Raw genomic sequence first — 18459 nt, forward strand, 5'->3', positions numbered from 1 at the left:
AGTAAACACAATTTTTTTGCCCTAAAACTCCTAATAGTGTTGAGAAGGTCCTCCTCTCTAGTCTCTAAGACCACCTCCATCGGAAGTTTTACGAAGGAGTTCTAATAAAAAAAGACAAAAAAAAAAATAAAAAAAAGCTAAAAACAGAGAACCTGTGGTTAATATGTTTTTTTTAGAATTGGTTAGAACCCATACGTGTCACTTTAGTATTGGGTAATAAATTTTCCCCTGTCTCTCTCTTCGGGAATCTCTTTGTTGATGTTTTTCACGAAATCAATTAACAGTTGATTTTTCAGAAGGAAGAAGCTCGAGAGATGGAGGATGCCGTTCTATTGAAGCCGACGCATAGGCTCAAGTATCATTTTCTCCTCAGCTTCTGCCATGTCCGGAGAAGAAGAAGAGAACGCCGTCGAACTCAAGATTGGAGATGGTAACCTCTCTGTTATTCCCGTCTTTGTATCCCCAGCTACTGTATTGCAAAATTAAGGTTTTTTATTTTTTTCTTTTCATTCGAATTGGTCTTAGTCCATTACGATTCTTTTCGATTGATCTTACACTTTTTCAAAATCTGTACTCAATTTTACACTGAAATTTATGGGCTTGATTCCTTTGTTGGCAATCAGAGTTTTTGAAGGCAAAGTGCTTAATGAACTGTGAAGTGTCTTTGATATTTGAGCACAAGTATGAACATCTTCAGCAAGTCTCCGAGGATCCTATGAATCAAGTTTCTCAGTTAAGTCTTTTTAAAAAGTTTTGTGCTTTGTAGAGATTCACTGCCAATTAGCAATCAATAAATTCAAGAGCCTTCGGTCTTGTAGACTAAAGAATTGAAGAATGTACGGAGATTTTTTATATATGTCTGCACTGATGCATATTACTTTTAGATGCACGCTATTTTGTACTAGTAGTGTTTATGCCAGTTTCATTATCCTGAGGAAAGAAAATAGTACTTTATTGGTGATTGAATTTTGTTTACTCTTTGCAGAGTGTTTGAAAAGTCCTTGCAATATGTGAAGCGATTTAGTCGGTACAAGAATCCAGATGTTGTTCAACAAGTTCGAGAGTATCCTCTTTCTGTATGATTAGTTTATTCAGTAGACCTAGTATTACAAGAATGCATTGATTATGCTTTTATTAGCACTTAACCCATGAATGAGAGAGTTTAATGTCATTGGTTCAGTTCTTTAGTTTTGTGAGAGTATATATGCCGTATGATTTTGACAGAATCTTGAGCAGGCATCAGCTCACTGAGTTTGAGGTAAGATGTTCAAACCTTTTGAGATTGGATTTTTTTGGTCATCAGCTAAGTTTTTTAGACAGAAGGTTTTAAACCATTGTGGTGGTCATTATTGAACAGCTCTGTGTTCTTTGCAATCTCTGTCCTAAAACTGCTGAAGAAGCAGTGGCAATGGTTCCTTCTCTCAAGGTAAAAAGAAAAAAAATCATTCTACTTTCTCTATTCCTAGAAAGAACAAATAGCCTTGTTATGTCTGTGGACTTTTGCGATGATGTAAGCTTCTGTTTTGTGTAGACAAAAGGAAGAGCTCATAGTGATGAAGTGATCGAGAAGATGCTTAATGATCTCTCCCTTGTCAAGAGATTCGAGTAGTTGCGGAAAGTTCTCAAGATATAAGATTATAAACATATTTCAGGGGACTACATTTTCCTTATAGCTGTTGATGTCTGAGAGTTAGTTTTTCATGTCTAAAATTATAAAACTTTCATGCTCAGAATCTCTGTAATGACATCTTTTTAATATGTTTTATGTCATATTTATTTAAATTTTTACGAAATCCAATCATTCAATTTCTAAAAAAAAAAAAAAAATTTAAGAACCTCAAAGAGGTTTTCCCATTGGATCATGACAAATTTAATTACATTAATAAAAGTTCTAAACTTTACAAATTACAAAATTAATTACTAAACTAATCATTAGAACCCATCATGAGCTCTAACCATTGGACATGCTCTAATATTCCAAGGTTGTCTCTTCAATAAAGTATAAACAACAATGTTTTTGGTAGTACTATTACACTAACTGCTCTCTCTCAGTGTGTGTTTACAGTGTTAATGGTCCATATTCTTTTTTTTTTTTTTTGTAACTTAATGGTCCATATTCTGCGACCTCAGTTTGGTAAAAAAAATTCTGATATCTGACAGCCACCAGCAATGGCTGTTAATTTATCGTACCGTTTTTAGCTTTTCTGTGATTAGTACTACAATATTAAAAACCACACATTAATTTTGTTAACATCTGATTTAGACTACATGGTGGTTTTCTTGCTCAGACTCCATTCTGCTTTATGCCGTTTGTTCTAGGTGTAACCTATATCTTTTATCTCTTGTGAGGTCCTTGCTGAGTATTCTTATTTTGTCACGTTTTTAATTTCGCCTGATCATTATCACAGCCTACTCATCTCACTAAAAGTTTGATAACGAAACAAGAAAGGTCTTCTTGTTCTGGAGGGCTAGATTATTTAATTTACATTATTTAGCATTAACCATTATGGTAATCACTATTACACAAACAAGTTAGTGGCACATATCATGTTTTTTTAATAATCTTTTGAGATTAAGGATTTTTAAGAGTTGACCAAGTTGATTTGCTGCCCTCACTTAAGTGTTTTGCCTTCTCAGCTTCCTTATCTTTGTAATTTGAGTTGTTTTTAATTTCATTCACTCACGTGAGTCTAACATCTTCTTTTGGGAAGCTTAAAGAATGAAGAAAGCAACATATCATAATGTTATTAAACTGCACAGTTGAAATGATAACTCTGTTCTCAATATTGAACTACAGGTAAGCTGCCATTGGCAGTACATACATATCAAGCTTTACAACATAACTTCACCTAAGCCTAGTTGACTTGTGTTCAGAAACCATGTATAAATCTTTCAGGTCCTAGTGGTGCTATATGCACGCTAAAGCTTCCCTGTGGTGGTTGATTAGATGATGAGGTCGTCTCACTGCAGCCAGCTATCTTTTGGCAAGTCTGAATGAGACAGTCCCTGCAAGTGGGACAAGATGAGTGTGAACTCAGCCATTTGTCTATACACCGGACATGGAACCCGTGGTGACACTTTGGCAGAAGCCTGACTCGCTCTCCGGCCACAAACTCCGAGAGACATATGACACACTCTGTATCAAGACAAGGCAGATTCATCTCTTTAGAGTAACTTACCGTCTGGAAACTCTTCAAGGCTTTTCGTTTGACCCCTGTGTTGGCCATGCGAACTGTAAGCTCCTCACTAGCTTCGGATGAGTACCTCAACAGACATCTAATGATAGAATGCAGTCCAAGTGAGCAAACTAGTGCACACAAGAGGACTGATAAGACCATAACAACATTTGCATCAAAGCTCATTTGGTGTGCATGAGAGTGTGATGCTTCATGAGCGTCTCCAAATGGAGGAGATGCCATGGTAGGTGGTTGATAAGCTGTGTTAAGTAGTAGCCTTCTTGAGTAAAAGTTCTCAAGAAAATCTTCATAGATAATGGGAGCAAATGTTTCAGCCCACATGATTAAACCTAGTTTGAAGAGTTAGATAGATAGATATAGATCTTCTAGGTTTTATTGCAAGTTCTATATATAGTGAAAAGGTAAAGGTTTCATATATTCTGATACATTAATGGGAAATAGTTTTAATCGAATTTTCTTAATTATGGTTGGTGGAATATGCTGGGAAATTAGCAAGGTACTTTAGTGATTTTAGTTTTTATTTTAGATATTAGTCTGCATCTAGTATGGATTCTCCACTGAATTTGAATAATATTAGTGTGTTTTCTTATTGAAAATGGGCCCTTCATACCATTTACTGCAATACTAGTGCCATGTGGCAGCAATATTAGCAAATCAAATCCCCAAGAGTTGCTCACAGGGGACCCATGAGCTTTTGCTGAAGCAGCCATGAACTTTCCCTAAGATAATACAACTCTTGGGTCTTAGCACATGTCACTGACTTCTCTCTGTTCCTTCATAGATATTAGGGCTTGATGTTTGATGCAAACTAATGATATCCATCTATACTGATTATCTTTGATTAATGATGTATTAACTAGGGGTAGATATTTATGTATTTGATGCTGCAGAGCAGGGGGAATCTATCCTTTGGCACAAGTCCCACTCTGAAAATTACATAAAGACTATAAGATTATCTGAAAATGATTTGTCTTTTCTTTTGTTTGTGCCACTAGGTTCCATATAGCTGGTAAGAACAGGTAGTGGTTTGTTTTTTATCTCTTATCTGAAAGTGATTTAACTTTGCCTTTTTATTTATTTGTGTTGCTTGGAATACCATGTGATACTCGTGCGTCCTTTGGTTGACATTCTTGATTTGGTAGTCTTCCTTGGAACACCAACCTTAAGAATATTTCTGGATGCATTTGGTTTCGAAATGGTTTGGCCTCGTTCAATGTCAATTGAAGAGTCATGTAACTAGATTCAGGAGCACTCTAATTAAATCTCTTCTTGTGCTAGATTGTGCATTTCCACTACAAGAAACCAGCGGTATTCTGACGGACATTTCGACGGAAAATGAAATCTTCGGAATATCCCGAGGAATTTCCGAGGAAATTCCAAGGAAACACAAAATTTGGTTTCCTCGGAATTTCCTCGGAATATACCGACGGAATTCCGAGGAAATATCAATCCGTCGGAATATTCCGAGGAAATTCCGAAGAAAAATGTGTTCCTCGGAAAAAACCGATGAATTCCGAGGAAATATTATAGCCGTTGGAGAGTCGTTGGGGGATTTTACAAAATTCCGACGAACTAGCCGTTAGAGTCGGAATTCCGTCGGAATTTCCTCGGTCTGTCGGCAGGATTTAAACTATAAATACAAGCACACGCATCGATCGACAGGGGGGGGGGGTCGAATTATAGGGGAAATCGGAGGGGATGAGAGTTCTGAGGTTTTGATCCAAAAAGTTCGGGTTTTGCCTTATAATTCTGTTTCCCGCACACACATCGATCGATGCATTTTTGTACAAATACGGATCGATCGATGCGTTTAAAAAAAGGCTCCCGAGATTTTGTTCGATCCATCGATGGGATAATCTAATCGATCGATCACATTGTTACGCTTTGGTCCATCTTAGTGATCGATCGATGCGTTTTCAGACATATATCCATCGATCGATCCGTTTATAAAAAACGTATAAGATTTTCCGAGGACATTCCGAGGAACGCTTGAGATTCTCGATCGATCGATGGGATAATCTAATCGATCGATCACATTGTTACGCTTTGGTCCATCTTAGTGATCGATCGATGCGTTTTTGGATATATATACATCGATCGATCCGTTTATAAAAAAACGTACGAGATTTTGTTCTCGATCGATCACATTGTTACCCCAAACCCTGTTTCCTCGGAAAAGCCTCGGAATATTCTGAGGAAATTCCGAGGAACACCTGATATACTTTATCGATCGATGCGTTTTGGTACATATATCCATCGATCGATCCGTTTAAAAAAAAAATTGACGTATTGAAACCCCAAACAATAGTTCCTCGGAATTTCCTCGGAATATTCCGACGGAATTCCGAGGAAGAAAAGGGTTTCCTCGGAATTCCCTCGGAATAATCCGAGGAAATTCCGAGGAAATAGAGTTTTTAAACCGAAAACAACGTTTTGCGGTTTGAATAACACCGATATAACCCTTATTAAGTGTCTTACGTTCATTATGAAGTCAAAAATTTGTTCCTTACCGTATAATTAACACTTTTCCGATTGTATGAACGAAATCCCACAACATAAGAGAAACACTTATACCTTTTAATGAACGGTAAAGGGAATACTTTCAATTAGTTTTGAAATTTGTTATTTCATGGTTTATGCTCATCTATACAAAGAATCCTCAATGGTATGCATTACAATTGTATAAGAAATGAAATACGGCAAAAAAAATTGATGTTTTGAAACCCCAAACACTAGTTCCTCGGTATTTCCTCGGAATATTCTGAGGAAATTTCGACGGATATTTTACTATCCATCGGAATTTTCTCGGAATATTTTCATTTTACCGGGCAAATATTTCGCGAAAATTGAAATTAGAATTCCGACGGAATTCCGACGGATAATGTCCGTCGGACCCTAGGTTTTATAACCACGAGCCCTGCCTTCTTCTTCCCCATTTCTCTCTTCTTCCTCTGCGCGACTCCTCTCTTCTCTCCGGCGATTTCCCCCTGAAATCCGACGATATCTTCGGCGATCTCCCCCTTCTCTTACAGAAATCATGTAAGGACCCTATCCCACTCTCTTAGGTTCTATTTGTTAGGTTTTTGTGTAGTTTTGATAGATTTTTGTTAGGGTGATTGGTTAGGATTGTGATTTGGTTGTATAATAAGTTAAGATTTGTGATTTGGTTGAATAATTTGTTTTGTTGAATTGATTTAGAATTTTTTTATAATTTTTTTTATTTTTTTTGTATTTATAAAATCGATTTTTGTATATAAAATCGATTTTTGTATTTTACAAAACGATTTTTCTATATAAATTCGATTTTTTGGATTTTACAAAATCATTTTTGTATATAAATTCGATTTTTTGGATTTTACAAAACATTTTTAATATCTATAAAACTTTTTTTGTGATTAAAAACTATTATTTGGGATTTAAAAATATTTTTAATATATATATATATTATTTAAACTATTTTTTGTAATTATTAAACTATTTTTTATTTATTAAAACTATTTTTTGTTTATTAGAACTATTTTTATATATTTATTAAATATTTTTAATATCTATTTTTTTGTGATTAAATTATTTGGGATTTAAAAAAAAATAATTTATATATTTCTGTATTTATTAAATATATTTTTTTAATTTACAGGTCTCATGATGATCAGACTCGGCCTCGACAGTGTCGTGGTCGTGGTGGTACGGGGAGCCAGTCTCGGGATTCCAGCCATTTTCAGGATTTCCCTTCGCCCCACAGCTCCAACCATACATCTCTCTCTGTTGCACCAGCTCCTGCTCTTCTCGCTCCCACTGCTGCATCCGCTTTTTTTTCCAAAAACTTGGAATGTTTTATTTTTATTTGTGAAACTTTGAATATTAATTAATATGATTTCAATTTTAATTTTAATTTTATATTTTCGAATTTAAATTTCAAAAATTTTATTTTTTTTTTAAATTAATATTTTTTACATTCCGAGGAAATTAATTATATTTTTTACTCGATTGATCGATGCGTTTTTGGACATATATCCATCGATCGATCTGTTTATAAAAACGTTCGGAATATACCGAGGGACATGTTCCTCGGAATATTCCGAGGAAGATGTCCCTCGGTATATTCCGAACGTTTTTTTATAAACGGATCGATCGATGGATATATGTCCAAAAACGCATCGATCGATGAACTTCCGAGGAAATATCCCGACGAAGTTCTCCCTCGGTATATTCCGAGGAGATTTCCGACAAACTAGTGATCCTCGGAATTTCCTCGGAAATTTGTTTCCTCGGAATTCCGACTGAAAATTCCGAGGGATTTCCGAGGAAAGAAGAAATTCCGAGGAATTATTTCCAAGGACTTGTTTCGTCGGTATGTCGTCGGAATAACGTTATTCCGACGAAATTCCGACGATTTTTTCCCTCAGTATCCTTGCTGTTTTCTTGTAGTGTTCTCTAATACATGGCTTTTAGCTCTTTTAATTATTTGTCTAGGTTCAATCTCTAATACATAGCTTTTATCTCTTTTAATTCTTTGACTAGGTTCAATCTCTGATTGATCAGTCTTGCCCTACTAATCTTTCTTTATTTCTTGATTATGTAGTGAACTTCAGTTTGTGCTTGGATGAATTGGCACAACCTTTTGTTTTCAGCTTTTGCCCTCTACAAGGTTATGCCGACAGAAATTTTCCCATTTTTTATTGAATGGCTCTGAATTATCTAATCCTCTATTATCCATTATACTACATAAAGTTGAAAAGCATGTATCTTCTGATTGAAGTGTTTAGTCCAGCAAGACGGCTTTGTTTAAAGCTATATGTTACTATTTAAAACATTTTTTCACAGATACCGTTGTATCTTCCTTGGGGCCTTGAAGATTTTTTCTCACCCTACATAGCTGCTTCTTAGGCTAATAATATATGGTTCTTCCCTCCACCAAAAGAACACAATGTTTATTGAACACTATATACATTGGGTGCACCATGAATCAGTTTCTCGTTAATCATTCAATTCGTAATGTTTTGTTGTTACTATCCAGACATGTTATTATAGTTCTACAACTGCACTACAACGGGGAGTTAGCTGCAACTGTTGATCACTGTAAAGTCTTTAGTTAATGTTTAAACGGATGCAATTTTATCACGGACTATGGAGTATTACGACAATATGATTCAATACTTATCTCATACCCCATAGATGCCTAGTGGACTTATGTTACCTGAAAATCACATTAACCAATGTTTTGAATATCATGACTCGATAGAATGTGTTAGCATAGACGTGTTTCTATCACTTTAGAAGATTGTTAAATTTGAGCAGTCCATTACGGTTTCATACCATGTGTGTTGTTGCCTACAAGACTATAAGTATTCCCTCAAAGTAGCTTTTAGGTTTGACTATTACCCACTCACTTTAGGTGGTTTTGTTTGACCTTATAAAGGGTTGGGTCCATGTACCTTTCTAAACACACCGAGTTGATTTCTTTATCATTGGTACCAAGAATCCATCATATATTCTTACCCAAAATACATAATATTGTCAGGTATTTGCGCATATAGATGGTGTTACTGTGCCAAACTAGTTAATGAGTGGATAGATTTGTGACGTATTAGAGCAGACATCATTCTCATCCTGTAGTCTTTGTTCTGCTTCTTCTTGCAATACCTTGGTGTCCGTGAGCTTCATCGAAACCATTCTTTTCAGACATTCAAAAGTAGTGGTTACTTTGTTCTACTCTGTGTTTGTGACATAAGATATGCAGATGAGTTCTCTGTAAAGCACTTATCGAACTTTTCTTGGTACTTAACGGTTTTAATTGTCAGGGCCGGTCTTAACGGTCCTAGACCCCCCAAATTTTAAAGAGAATATATATAATATATGTTTGGTGGCCCTAAATTTTGTATTATTAATATCTATACTTAAATGTTGTTTATAGCTTCCAAAATCTCGCCATGTAGATTGTTATCCCAAAACTTTGTAACATTTTGGGCTTCAAGGAAAAGTAAAAGCTTTTGTATTTGATTTTGAATCTTATGGCTAGAAACATAAACTATGTTCAAATCTAAAAAATAAGAACCAAATTCTTGAAATCTAATTGTTTCTTGGCATATATTTATCTGCTTTCTCTAAAAGTGTTTACTCTTGCTTCACGTTCTAGAGGAGCAATTCTGATATCTATGCTTTCCCTTGCTGGAACCTGAAGAGCTTCATCGCAGTCGCCTAAGATCTTTTGGCATGTCTCAACCAGACAGTGTCTACATTTCGGACAAGTGATATGTTGCGTAAGCCACTTGTCGATACAACGAACGTGGAACCCGTGGTTGCACTTAGGAAGCAGCCGTATCTGTTCACCAGCTACGAAATCAGACAAACAAATAACACAATCCTCGCCGAGCCCTGAGAGGTTCATCTCACGTGAGTATTTCACTACTGGGAACATCTTGAGAGCTTTCTTCTTGATGCCTTTGTTTGCTGCTAGTGTGGACGGGCTTGAGATGGGTTCAGAGATCATGAAGCTCGAGTGACGTCTGAACACGCACCGGATTACGTAATGCAACCCAAGTGAGCAGATGATACCGCACACAAGGACTGAGAGAAGAAGGAGAACGTTGCCGCTCAAGTTGTTCTTTTCAGGTGCATGAGCTTGTTGCTGTTGTATGGTGTGACTAAATGGGAGTTGCTGAAGCAATTTTCTCGAGATGAAATGTTCTTGGAAGACTTGAGATGAAGAAGGTAAGTGATCTGAAGACATGTTTACTCTTTTTTTTTTTCGGTTTCTCTTGTGCTGTTTTATTTCCTGAATTGGTTGAAAACGGTGTTTATATATAGATTTGATGATACTTTAAGTTAGTGGGGACTATGTGAATTATATATTTTAGAAATCAAATTTATTTTAAGAGCTTATCCAATTCCACCAGTCCTTGTGTGTATAGATTGTGCCTATGTCCATATCTTTTCCAAATACAAAATGCTTTTGTAGGGACAATCATTTAGTCTTATAAATAACTTATAATAATATTATAAATACAACATAAAATAGTCTTGATATCAATGATTCTTATTTTAATCAAAGAGGAAGGGAGGACCTTGTTGAGTTGTATCTCTATTATGATATGTGGAGAGTTGTAAAGGAGTGTTGTTTGTTTGTTGCTTTTATAATTCTCTGTATTATTGTGTGCTTTTCTCTACATGTGTTATGTCGCTTCATAATTCTCTGATTCTCTCTATATGTCAAAATACCTTTCTAATAAAAGAAAGTTTACGTGAGTAAATTTGCTAACTCTGGAGAGCGCTTGCAACTAAAGTCAATGAAATTACTATATGTGTACAAATAGAATCACAACTGCGTATAGTGGACGATAAAAAGATAGATCTATGTTGTTTAGACAATTGTTCATTTGATCATTTCATTTCATATAATCTTTACCCTTTACAGGTAATATATGCAGAATCGTTTTTTTGATAGTGTAATGATTTTCCAAGATCTAAATGATATACTTGTCTGCATATATATATGTGAACTTTTTCTGAATTATTGAGTTATATTAATATATTTATTTTTTATTCTTTCTGCAAAAAAACGCCAAAGAAAAGAGGAGGAAACGAAACAGATGTAATCGGCTCTATTGCCTCTTTTCGGTTCTATACTACACAAACGTTATCGTCTGGATTTTGGTTTAGTCTTTTGCGTCGTTATTATCTTCCCTAACCTTATTCTCTGGTGCCATGTTTAGTTGCTTTTAAATTTTAATGTGATTGTATAATCTCAAACACAATTCTCCAACCCTTGAGAAAATATAGTATGGTTTTAAATCTACGACAATCGATATTCGGGACGATAATTCGTTTACGGTATTAAGAACGTTGCAAGTTTCATCAAGTTTGACTGATAAAGCATATACCATTACATATTGCTCTTAATCAACATAGTAAGCTTTGAGTGAACATTCATAATTTTCTAACTAAAAAGGGGCTTTAGTATGTATAAATCATGTGTGGTATGTTGAATATTCAATTCTAGATAGAGACTTGGAGATAGATATAACTAAAATTTGTGGTTGTGGACATGGAGCACCCCCAAAAAATCACATACAAGTGGGATACTTGGTTTTTTAACCCTACTTTTTCTCATTTTTTATTTGCCTCTTTGATTAATTTAATGAGCGGTTATGAGAAAGTTTTGAGATATAGATCTAGTTCTTGGTGCTCATGTGAAATATTTTGCATGTCGCGTAGGCTACTGTTAAGTTACAGAATTTGAAAATAATCTTGTAGTAATCCCATAACTAAAAAATAATGTGTAGTGCGTTAAAAGAGATTTTAAGATGAATACTGATTGACAAAAAAAAAAGATGAATACTGATTTCCACATCGATATTATCGTAGACATAGGTAAACACTTCAACGTACAGGCAGCATAAAACATGTTTACAAATATTATACCCTTCTTGTAGAGTTAAGAAAATGATAGTAATAACCGACAATTATACCAACAAATTTTTCAATGTGTAGTGCTTGTTTCAATTAGTTTTAACGTTAACGTAGAATCAAATCTTTGAGCGAAGCTGAGGCAGCAATCTATATTATAATGATTGAGTTTTTGCTCTCTATTCAGCGCGGCACGTCAGCATTTTGTGGATCCCACTTTTAAAAAGTATGAAAAAGTGTCAAGTCTGTAGCTCGAATCCGGGTTATTGAAATATAAACACCAACATTTATACCACTAAACTAAATGATACTTTGTACATTGATGGCCGAAACTAATATATATTTATGAAGGTCGGAAACTCTTGCTTCTTCGGCTTTTTCTGTGGACCGGGCCTAGGGAAGGAAAATAATATAGATTATTTTTAATTAATTTTCTGATTCTTTGTTGAATAATATTATTTGCAGATTCTGTGATTCATAAGTTTATTCCCGCCGGACGTACAAATCATTACATGCCATCTTTGAAAGCCGGTTTCATTGTGTAAGTCGATCATTTTGAGGTTGATAGGTGCTCAAACATGTACAAGATAATTGATCACTCATTCCTCATTCGTTTCATCTCACCAACTATTATTGATGAAGTCATCACAGATGCTCCTAAGATCAATCTCCAGTCGTAATTAGTTTGTTTGACAATTTCCAAGTGATTGCGAACACAAAACTAGAACTCTCAGGTATATTATCATATTGCATCTGGGTTTATATTATGTTTCGATATCATAACTGATATTTAAACTCGCAGATGTGGTTGGGCAAATCTGTTCTGTCCAGGGCTCTGACCTTACCAAAAAAACAACCCGAGTCGTTATCCGTCTCCTCATTGATTCGTAAGAAACAATCAACACACAATTCCCTTTATATTATTATCTATATTCTGCTAACATCAATAATCAAAAATATTTCCTACCCAAATATGTGGTCATCTATTTATCTCCCTTACTTATCAAACTAATTTTACACAACTTTTATTTTACAGCTTAAAAGAAACCACAACATGCCAAACAATCAAAACATCAAAAATTAGAATTCCAAAAAAGACAAATCATTAATGATCACCTCTCTTTTTTTGTCTAATCTTAGAAATAAACTTCAAAACAAATATACCAAATCAATCACCTCAACTAAAACTCAACGACACATACATCGAGTCAGCTAAACAAATACAAACTACACGGCCAACTATTTAACAATTTACAAACTTACTTTCGCAAAGAAGAAGACGAAGACGACAACCAAGATCAGTGAAATTACCTAAACAAAAAAGCAGAGTAGATTACGAACTCTGATAAATACAACTAACAATGATTTTTGTTTACATATTACCCATCAAATAAAAGAGAAACAAACACAACCAAACCAGAAGATACAAGATAAAATCCCGACAGACACAAAGGCGGCAACAACATCTCCACCTGCTCACTCCTCTTGTCTTATAAAACAGCTTACATGCCCAATGTCAACAGGTCAATGTTATTGTCTTCTTATGAGAAATACATAAATTCGTTTAAAACCCATTAATGCCCAAATACTAAGAACTGTCACTCATTTTATAGTTATTTCTACAAGTCTTCATGTATTTGTTTTAAAGGTCCGGTAAGAGCAACAAGTTTAAAAATAAAATAAAAACATATAACAAACATAATAAGGATAATAAAAATTATTACTTAATACCAGTGCCGGTCTTGAGTTTAGAACGACTAGAAGCAAGAAAAAAAAATGGGCTGCTATGTATGTTCATTAAAAATAAAAATTGGCTATAGGGGAGGTTCGAACCCAGGAATTGTAAGTGTGCACTGATACCTAACCACTGCACCAAAGGCGCTAAACAAATTTGAAGGCCGAAGTTTGTTTATGAAGTTGACGGCCGGAAGCTAAAGCTTCTGCCGCTTCCCCTCAAGGCCGGTACTGCTTAATACACAAAACATACACAACTAAACTGGAGAAAAAATATCCAGAAATAAAAGGTACTCTCAAGAACTTTAATATAATTTATGTACTCTTAATTGTACAAGAAACAAATTAAAAAGACAAACAAACAATAAGTCTCAGTGACACCGCAAACAACACCACGAACTATATCAATCACATTACTAACACAGTTTAGTACTTCATAAGTAGAGAACAATGCATACACAATTCATCATCACAACTTCAACCCTATAACAATAAAAAGACTTGAAAAACAACTCAAAACGCAAAATTCACAACTACAATAACCCTAGCAAATATTGAGATGAAACAAAAACTTTGTCCACGACTCCGCGCTTGCGCGGAGGCAATGCCCCTAGTGTTTTGAATGGTTCATGTTTTAGCCAAAAGAAAAAATGGTTCATGTCTCTTATAATTCATTTTATTAGGTTTTTTTTTTTTGGACAAAAAAAATCATTTTATTAGGTTTCAACTCATTTCTAATGAGTACTATCCAAAATAAGCATGGTTTAATGTGTCAGTGAACCAGTTAAGGATCAAATTCAAATTGCAGATGGGCTTGTAGTAGCCCAATTAAAAGAAGTATGTTCTAAAGAGAAGTTTATCTGACTGGTTTGGTAAAACCATGTCATTTCCACTTACTATTAATATCTTGTGATATTCATAGCTCTAACCTTATCATTTCTCTTCTTTTAGGTTCATCTTGCATACATTTAAGTGTATTTAGTGTCTTTGCATCTGTATTTGCTTCGTAGAACCTTTGGAGCAGGTATTTAAGTGAAATGAGCAATTCAAGAGATGAAATGAGTAAAATGGAGAAATTGAGGTCGTAGGAGTGTACTAGCGGCCAGGCTAGCGGTCTCTGCCTAAACCGCTAGAAACACAGTTTAACAGCGGCCACATCTAGCGGCCTCTACCTTCGCCGCTAGAAAAAGACGGAGAAAACCCGAGGAAAACTCCAATCAATTCCATTTAATCCGGGGCACATTGGTTTAACCATGCACCGCGAGAGTCAAAAGAATATAGCGGCCACCTCTAGTGGTCTCTACCTAGGCCGCTAGATATGTCCAGAAGACGAAGAAGATGCTCCCAACGGCGTCCATATTGACCAGAATGAAGGCCGCTACACTCCCCTTGCTAGTGGTTCCTCCAAGCAGTTTGAAACATAGCCGCTGCCGTCACTTAACCTAAAGAGATTTTGTGTGTTTTAACCTCCTAGTATAAATAGTCTTTGTTAAGAAAGAAAATCATTTTATCCATTGTAAAACAATAAAACCTTTTGGATCTTTGGAGTTTATGCAATTAGTACTTTCATTCAGTTGATAACTTGTGATTATCTCTTCTGCTATCTTGATTATGCTTTTATCTATCATGAGTTTAAGTGTAACTAAGATGATTATTGAATAATCACCTTTTGAATCCATCGGTTAGGTAGATCTAGGGTGATTAATGAAGAGTTAAAGTGTTTGATGATTAGATCTCTTTGTTTCTATGCATATTGAGTGTTTTTAATGCTTGATTTGACTTGATCACTCTCATCTTGATAAAAAAGTTATTTTATACCTGAAAGGTGTTTGTTAAAATGCTTGACTGAACTTGATATTGCTTTTGCTTGAATAACCAAATGGATTTGATTTTAGGGTTGCTAGATGGTTAATAGACTTGAATATAATGCATGCTTTAATGATTTAAACCAATAAGAATTGATGTTTAATTCATGATTGCATAGAGGTCTTTGCCTTGGGAAAAGATTGATCTTTATTTGTGTTCTAAACCTATAGAAACTTAATTGCTTGAAGTTAACACCTTGAATTGAATTTAATTACCTTAGATCAATTGCCTTAAGCCCATGGGTTCTTACTTGATCAATTGATTGAAAGTTTGTTACTTTATTGCTTAGTATCTTGTTACTTGAATCATATCATTTCACAACCTTGATTGCACTTAGATTAAGCATTAATTTGCATTCTTTTTGGATCAAAATTGCTTAAGATTGGATTGACTCTTAGTTACTACTTTGACTTACGATTAGAAATAATCCTTATCAACTAAGCAACAATAACAACAGAAAAAACTCTAAATATGAGAGGATCATCCCTTGGCAGAGAGTTTTCGCAAGTAAAGCATTCATGCTGACGTCCATGTTGCCCACACGCACTGGAGAAGTATGTAAACTTCATTGATTCTTTGTTACAAAGGTTCTTGGATGTTTAACGTGTTGGTCCCTTTTTTTGACTGAAACACACTAAAAAGTGCTCTATGGATGTGTATTGGTCTTTGGCCTCGTTCGTTTGTACATCTGGAAAATGCATACAGATGGTCCATCTAACATAACTGTCTTATGCAAATGATCTAAAGTTGTTCATTTATGTATTTCGTCTATGTATCCAGGTGAATCATCTGAATGCAACTATATTCATTTGCTTTTTTTTTAATATAATTTGCATCTGCATCCAGATGTATCTGTTACTAAAATGAGCAAAATAGACTTATTTTTACATTTTTGACGAAAATTGCGTTTTAAAAATTTTGACGAAAAATGTATTTTTCGGTTTTGATCATCTGGGTGAGTAAACGAACATCACCTTTCCCTGTTTTACTAACATCTTGACTGCTTGTTTTACTGTACATAATCTGCTTGGGTCACTAACGGTGTTTGCTCTCAGATGGCTAGCTCTTCCTGATGCGGTTGAGGATAAGTTCTCTCAGCTTCAGGCCATCGGAATGTTAAAAAGTATCCAGTGATGAAGTGAGTAATATTTACACCATGGCCTTTTTGAGCAATTTTGAAAGTAATTATTTTTAGTGATCAGAAGGCATAAACCATTAAATTAAATTTTGTTTTTTATTAATCAAAGGTGTCCAGCAGGCCATGACAAAATAAATAATTATGAAATTAGTTAATCAAAAACAGATTAATTATGAAATTAGTTTTTTTTATGGGTTTTTTGCAAAATTGACTCAAAACTCAAAGTCAAACCTAAAACTCACCCATGTTTTTTTTGGATTTTTCTTTTGTACTATTCACCCCACAAGTTCATATAATTCACGAAAATGCCATCAATTTTTTTTTCTTCCAAAAATGACATTTTCACTCTTTCACCCTCATCATCTTCAAGTAATTACAATATTGTCATTGTCATCAATACCCCAACCACCATGAACAACCAATTTGAAGCTTTTAATGCACCTAAAATCGATTTACACTCTCTCTTTCTCACTTGTTATGAACTAAAAACAACATCTCTTTCACTTTGCCTCCATATTCATCCAAAAAACTCAAGCTTTTGATTCAAATTTTTTTATGGTTGATAGAGCCATTCAAGCATACTATTCTTGGTGGGTTACTTTCGTTTGAGATTCTGAGTGGTTGGAGAAGACTCTGTGTGCTAAGGAAGTCATCTCATTAGTTTAAGGTATGAAATTGATTTTTTTTTCAGATATGTTCGTGTAGAAGACTTACCGTAAGTAGTCTGGCTGTAAAAGACTTACGGGTAAGTCTTCTGGTCAAACGGACGACTTACTTTTAAGTCGTCATCTTTGTTTGTTAAAAAAAATCTAGAGAATACCCTAGACGACTTACTGATAAGTCGTCTACGATAAACGGGTTAGTTTTGCATTTGACCAAATTGTGTCAGAGATTTGACTTTTCCTGGACGACTTACTGGTAAGTCGTCTTTGGGAAAACAAAATTTTTAATATTTTATTAAAGCTGGACGACTTATATGTAAGTCGTCTCAGGTTACTTTTGCAATTGGAAAATAAAACTTAAATATTTAACTTTTCCCAGACGACTTACGCGGAAGTCGTCAAGTAAGACGACTTACTTGAAAGTCGTCCAGGATAAGCAAAGTCGTCTAGATTTATTTCCTAGATTATGGTCAAACCTTGCTTATCTCGGACGACTTTCTCGTACGTCGTCTGCCTGGACGATTTTCAAGTAAGTCGTCTGGGTAAAGTTAAATATTTAAGTTTCTTTTTCGAATTGCAAACTAACCTGAGAAGACTTACAAATAAGTCGTCTAGCTTTAATAAAATATTGAAATTTTTGTTTTTCCGGAGACGACTTACTGGTAAGTCGTCCAGAAAAAGTCAAATATCTAACACAATTCGGCCAAATGCAAAACTAACCTTTTTATCCTAGACGACTTACCAGTAAGTCGTCTAGGGTTTTTTTTTTAACAAACATAGCTGGACGACTTACTTGTAAGTCGTCCTATTTAAAATTCAATTGCAAAAATGACCTGTTTGGACGACTTACTGGTAAGTCTTCCAGACGACTTACTGGTATGTCGTCTGCGTCAATGTTTAGTAAACTTTCATTTTCTCTATGTTTACTAATGTGTTTTATTTTGAATTTTTGTAGATGATGCGTCAGTTACATGCAGTGTATGGAGAATGATTGTTGAAAGATTGCCGTTGGGATTTTGTGGTTGATAATGGTAAAGGAGCGAGAATCATTTTTTTGGGGGAAGGTTCGACACATGCTGAACTTCTTGCAATTGCTCAAGAAGATTATAACCTGGACATGAGCACATAATCTTTGGATATAACCTACTCATTACCAGCAGAAATGATGCAGGCTTCAGACACCCCTCCTATTCATGTTACAAGTGATAGACAAGTTCGAAACTTGCTCGAGATAACCAAAACGCATGGAGTACGGCTTTGTGTATTAAGCCGTAGCAAGGTGGAAACGGTTTCAGAGTTCCAGGAAGAAGATGATGAAGCTGATGAAGCTGATGAATGTTTTGAAGATGATGATGATGATTTGGTTGAAGATGAAAATCATAATGGGGAGGAGGATGCTGGTATCTCTATTGTTGCTGAAGCGGACGAGAATGGTGAGAATTACAGTGTTTATGGA

At 35.1% G+C, this 18459-nt stretch overlaps 3 protein-coding genes across 4 annotated transcripts; 1 reads left to right on the plus strand and 2 right to left on the minus strand.

Annotated features, from left to right (window-relative positions):
* Window positions 1-226: 226 nt before the first annotated feature.
* Window positions 227-1784, plus strand: LOC106446836 (DNA-directed RNA polymerase II subunit 4-like). Of its 2 annotated transcripts, XM_048758749.1 has the most exons (6): window positions 227-430; window positions 624-732; window positions 986-1063; window positions 1225-1258; window positions 1358-1426; window positions 1532-1784. In XM_048758749.1, the coding sequence occupies exons 1-6, from the start codon at window positions 382-384 to the stop codon at window positions 1607-1609; spliced, it is 417 nt and encodes a 138-aa protein (XP_048614706.1). In that variant the 5' UTR covers window positions 227-381; the 3' UTR covers window positions 1610-1784. The 2 variants fall into 2 exon arrangements, 1 of the variants encoding a protein (XP_048614706.1); XR_007324019.1 differs by having other exon boundaries at window positions 253-487; window positions 986-1258.
* Window positions 1785-2766: 982 nt separating this feature from the next.
* On the minus strand, window positions 2767-3779 carry LOC106450008 (RING-H2 finger protein ATL78). Its single transcript, XM_013891663.3, has one exon. The coding sequence runs from the start codon at window positions 3516-3518 to the stop codon at window positions 2871-2873; it is 648 nt and encodes a 215-aa protein (XP_013747117.1). The 5' UTR covers window positions 3519-3779; the 3' UTR covers window positions 2767-2870.
* Window positions 3780-9166: 5387 nt separating this feature from the next.
* LOC106450007 (RING-H2 finger protein ATL77) lies at window positions 9167-9998 on the minus strand. The gene has a single exon (XM_013891661.3). The coding sequence runs from the start codon at window positions 9925-9927 to the stop codon at window positions 9289-9291; it is 639 nt and encodes a 212-aa protein (XP_013747115.1). The 5' UTR covers window positions 9928-9998; the 3' UTR covers window positions 9167-9288.
* Between the last annotated feature and the right edge of the window lie 8461 nt (window positions 9999-18459).

This window comes from Brassica napus, chromosome C5 (assembly GCF_020379485.1).
Source record: "Brassica napus cultivar Da-Ae chromosome C5, Da-Ae, whole genome shotgun sequence".
Taxonomy (NCBI): domain Eukaryota; kingdom Viridiplantae; phylum Streptophyta; class Magnoliopsida; order Brassicales; family Brassicaceae; genus Brassica; species Brassica napus.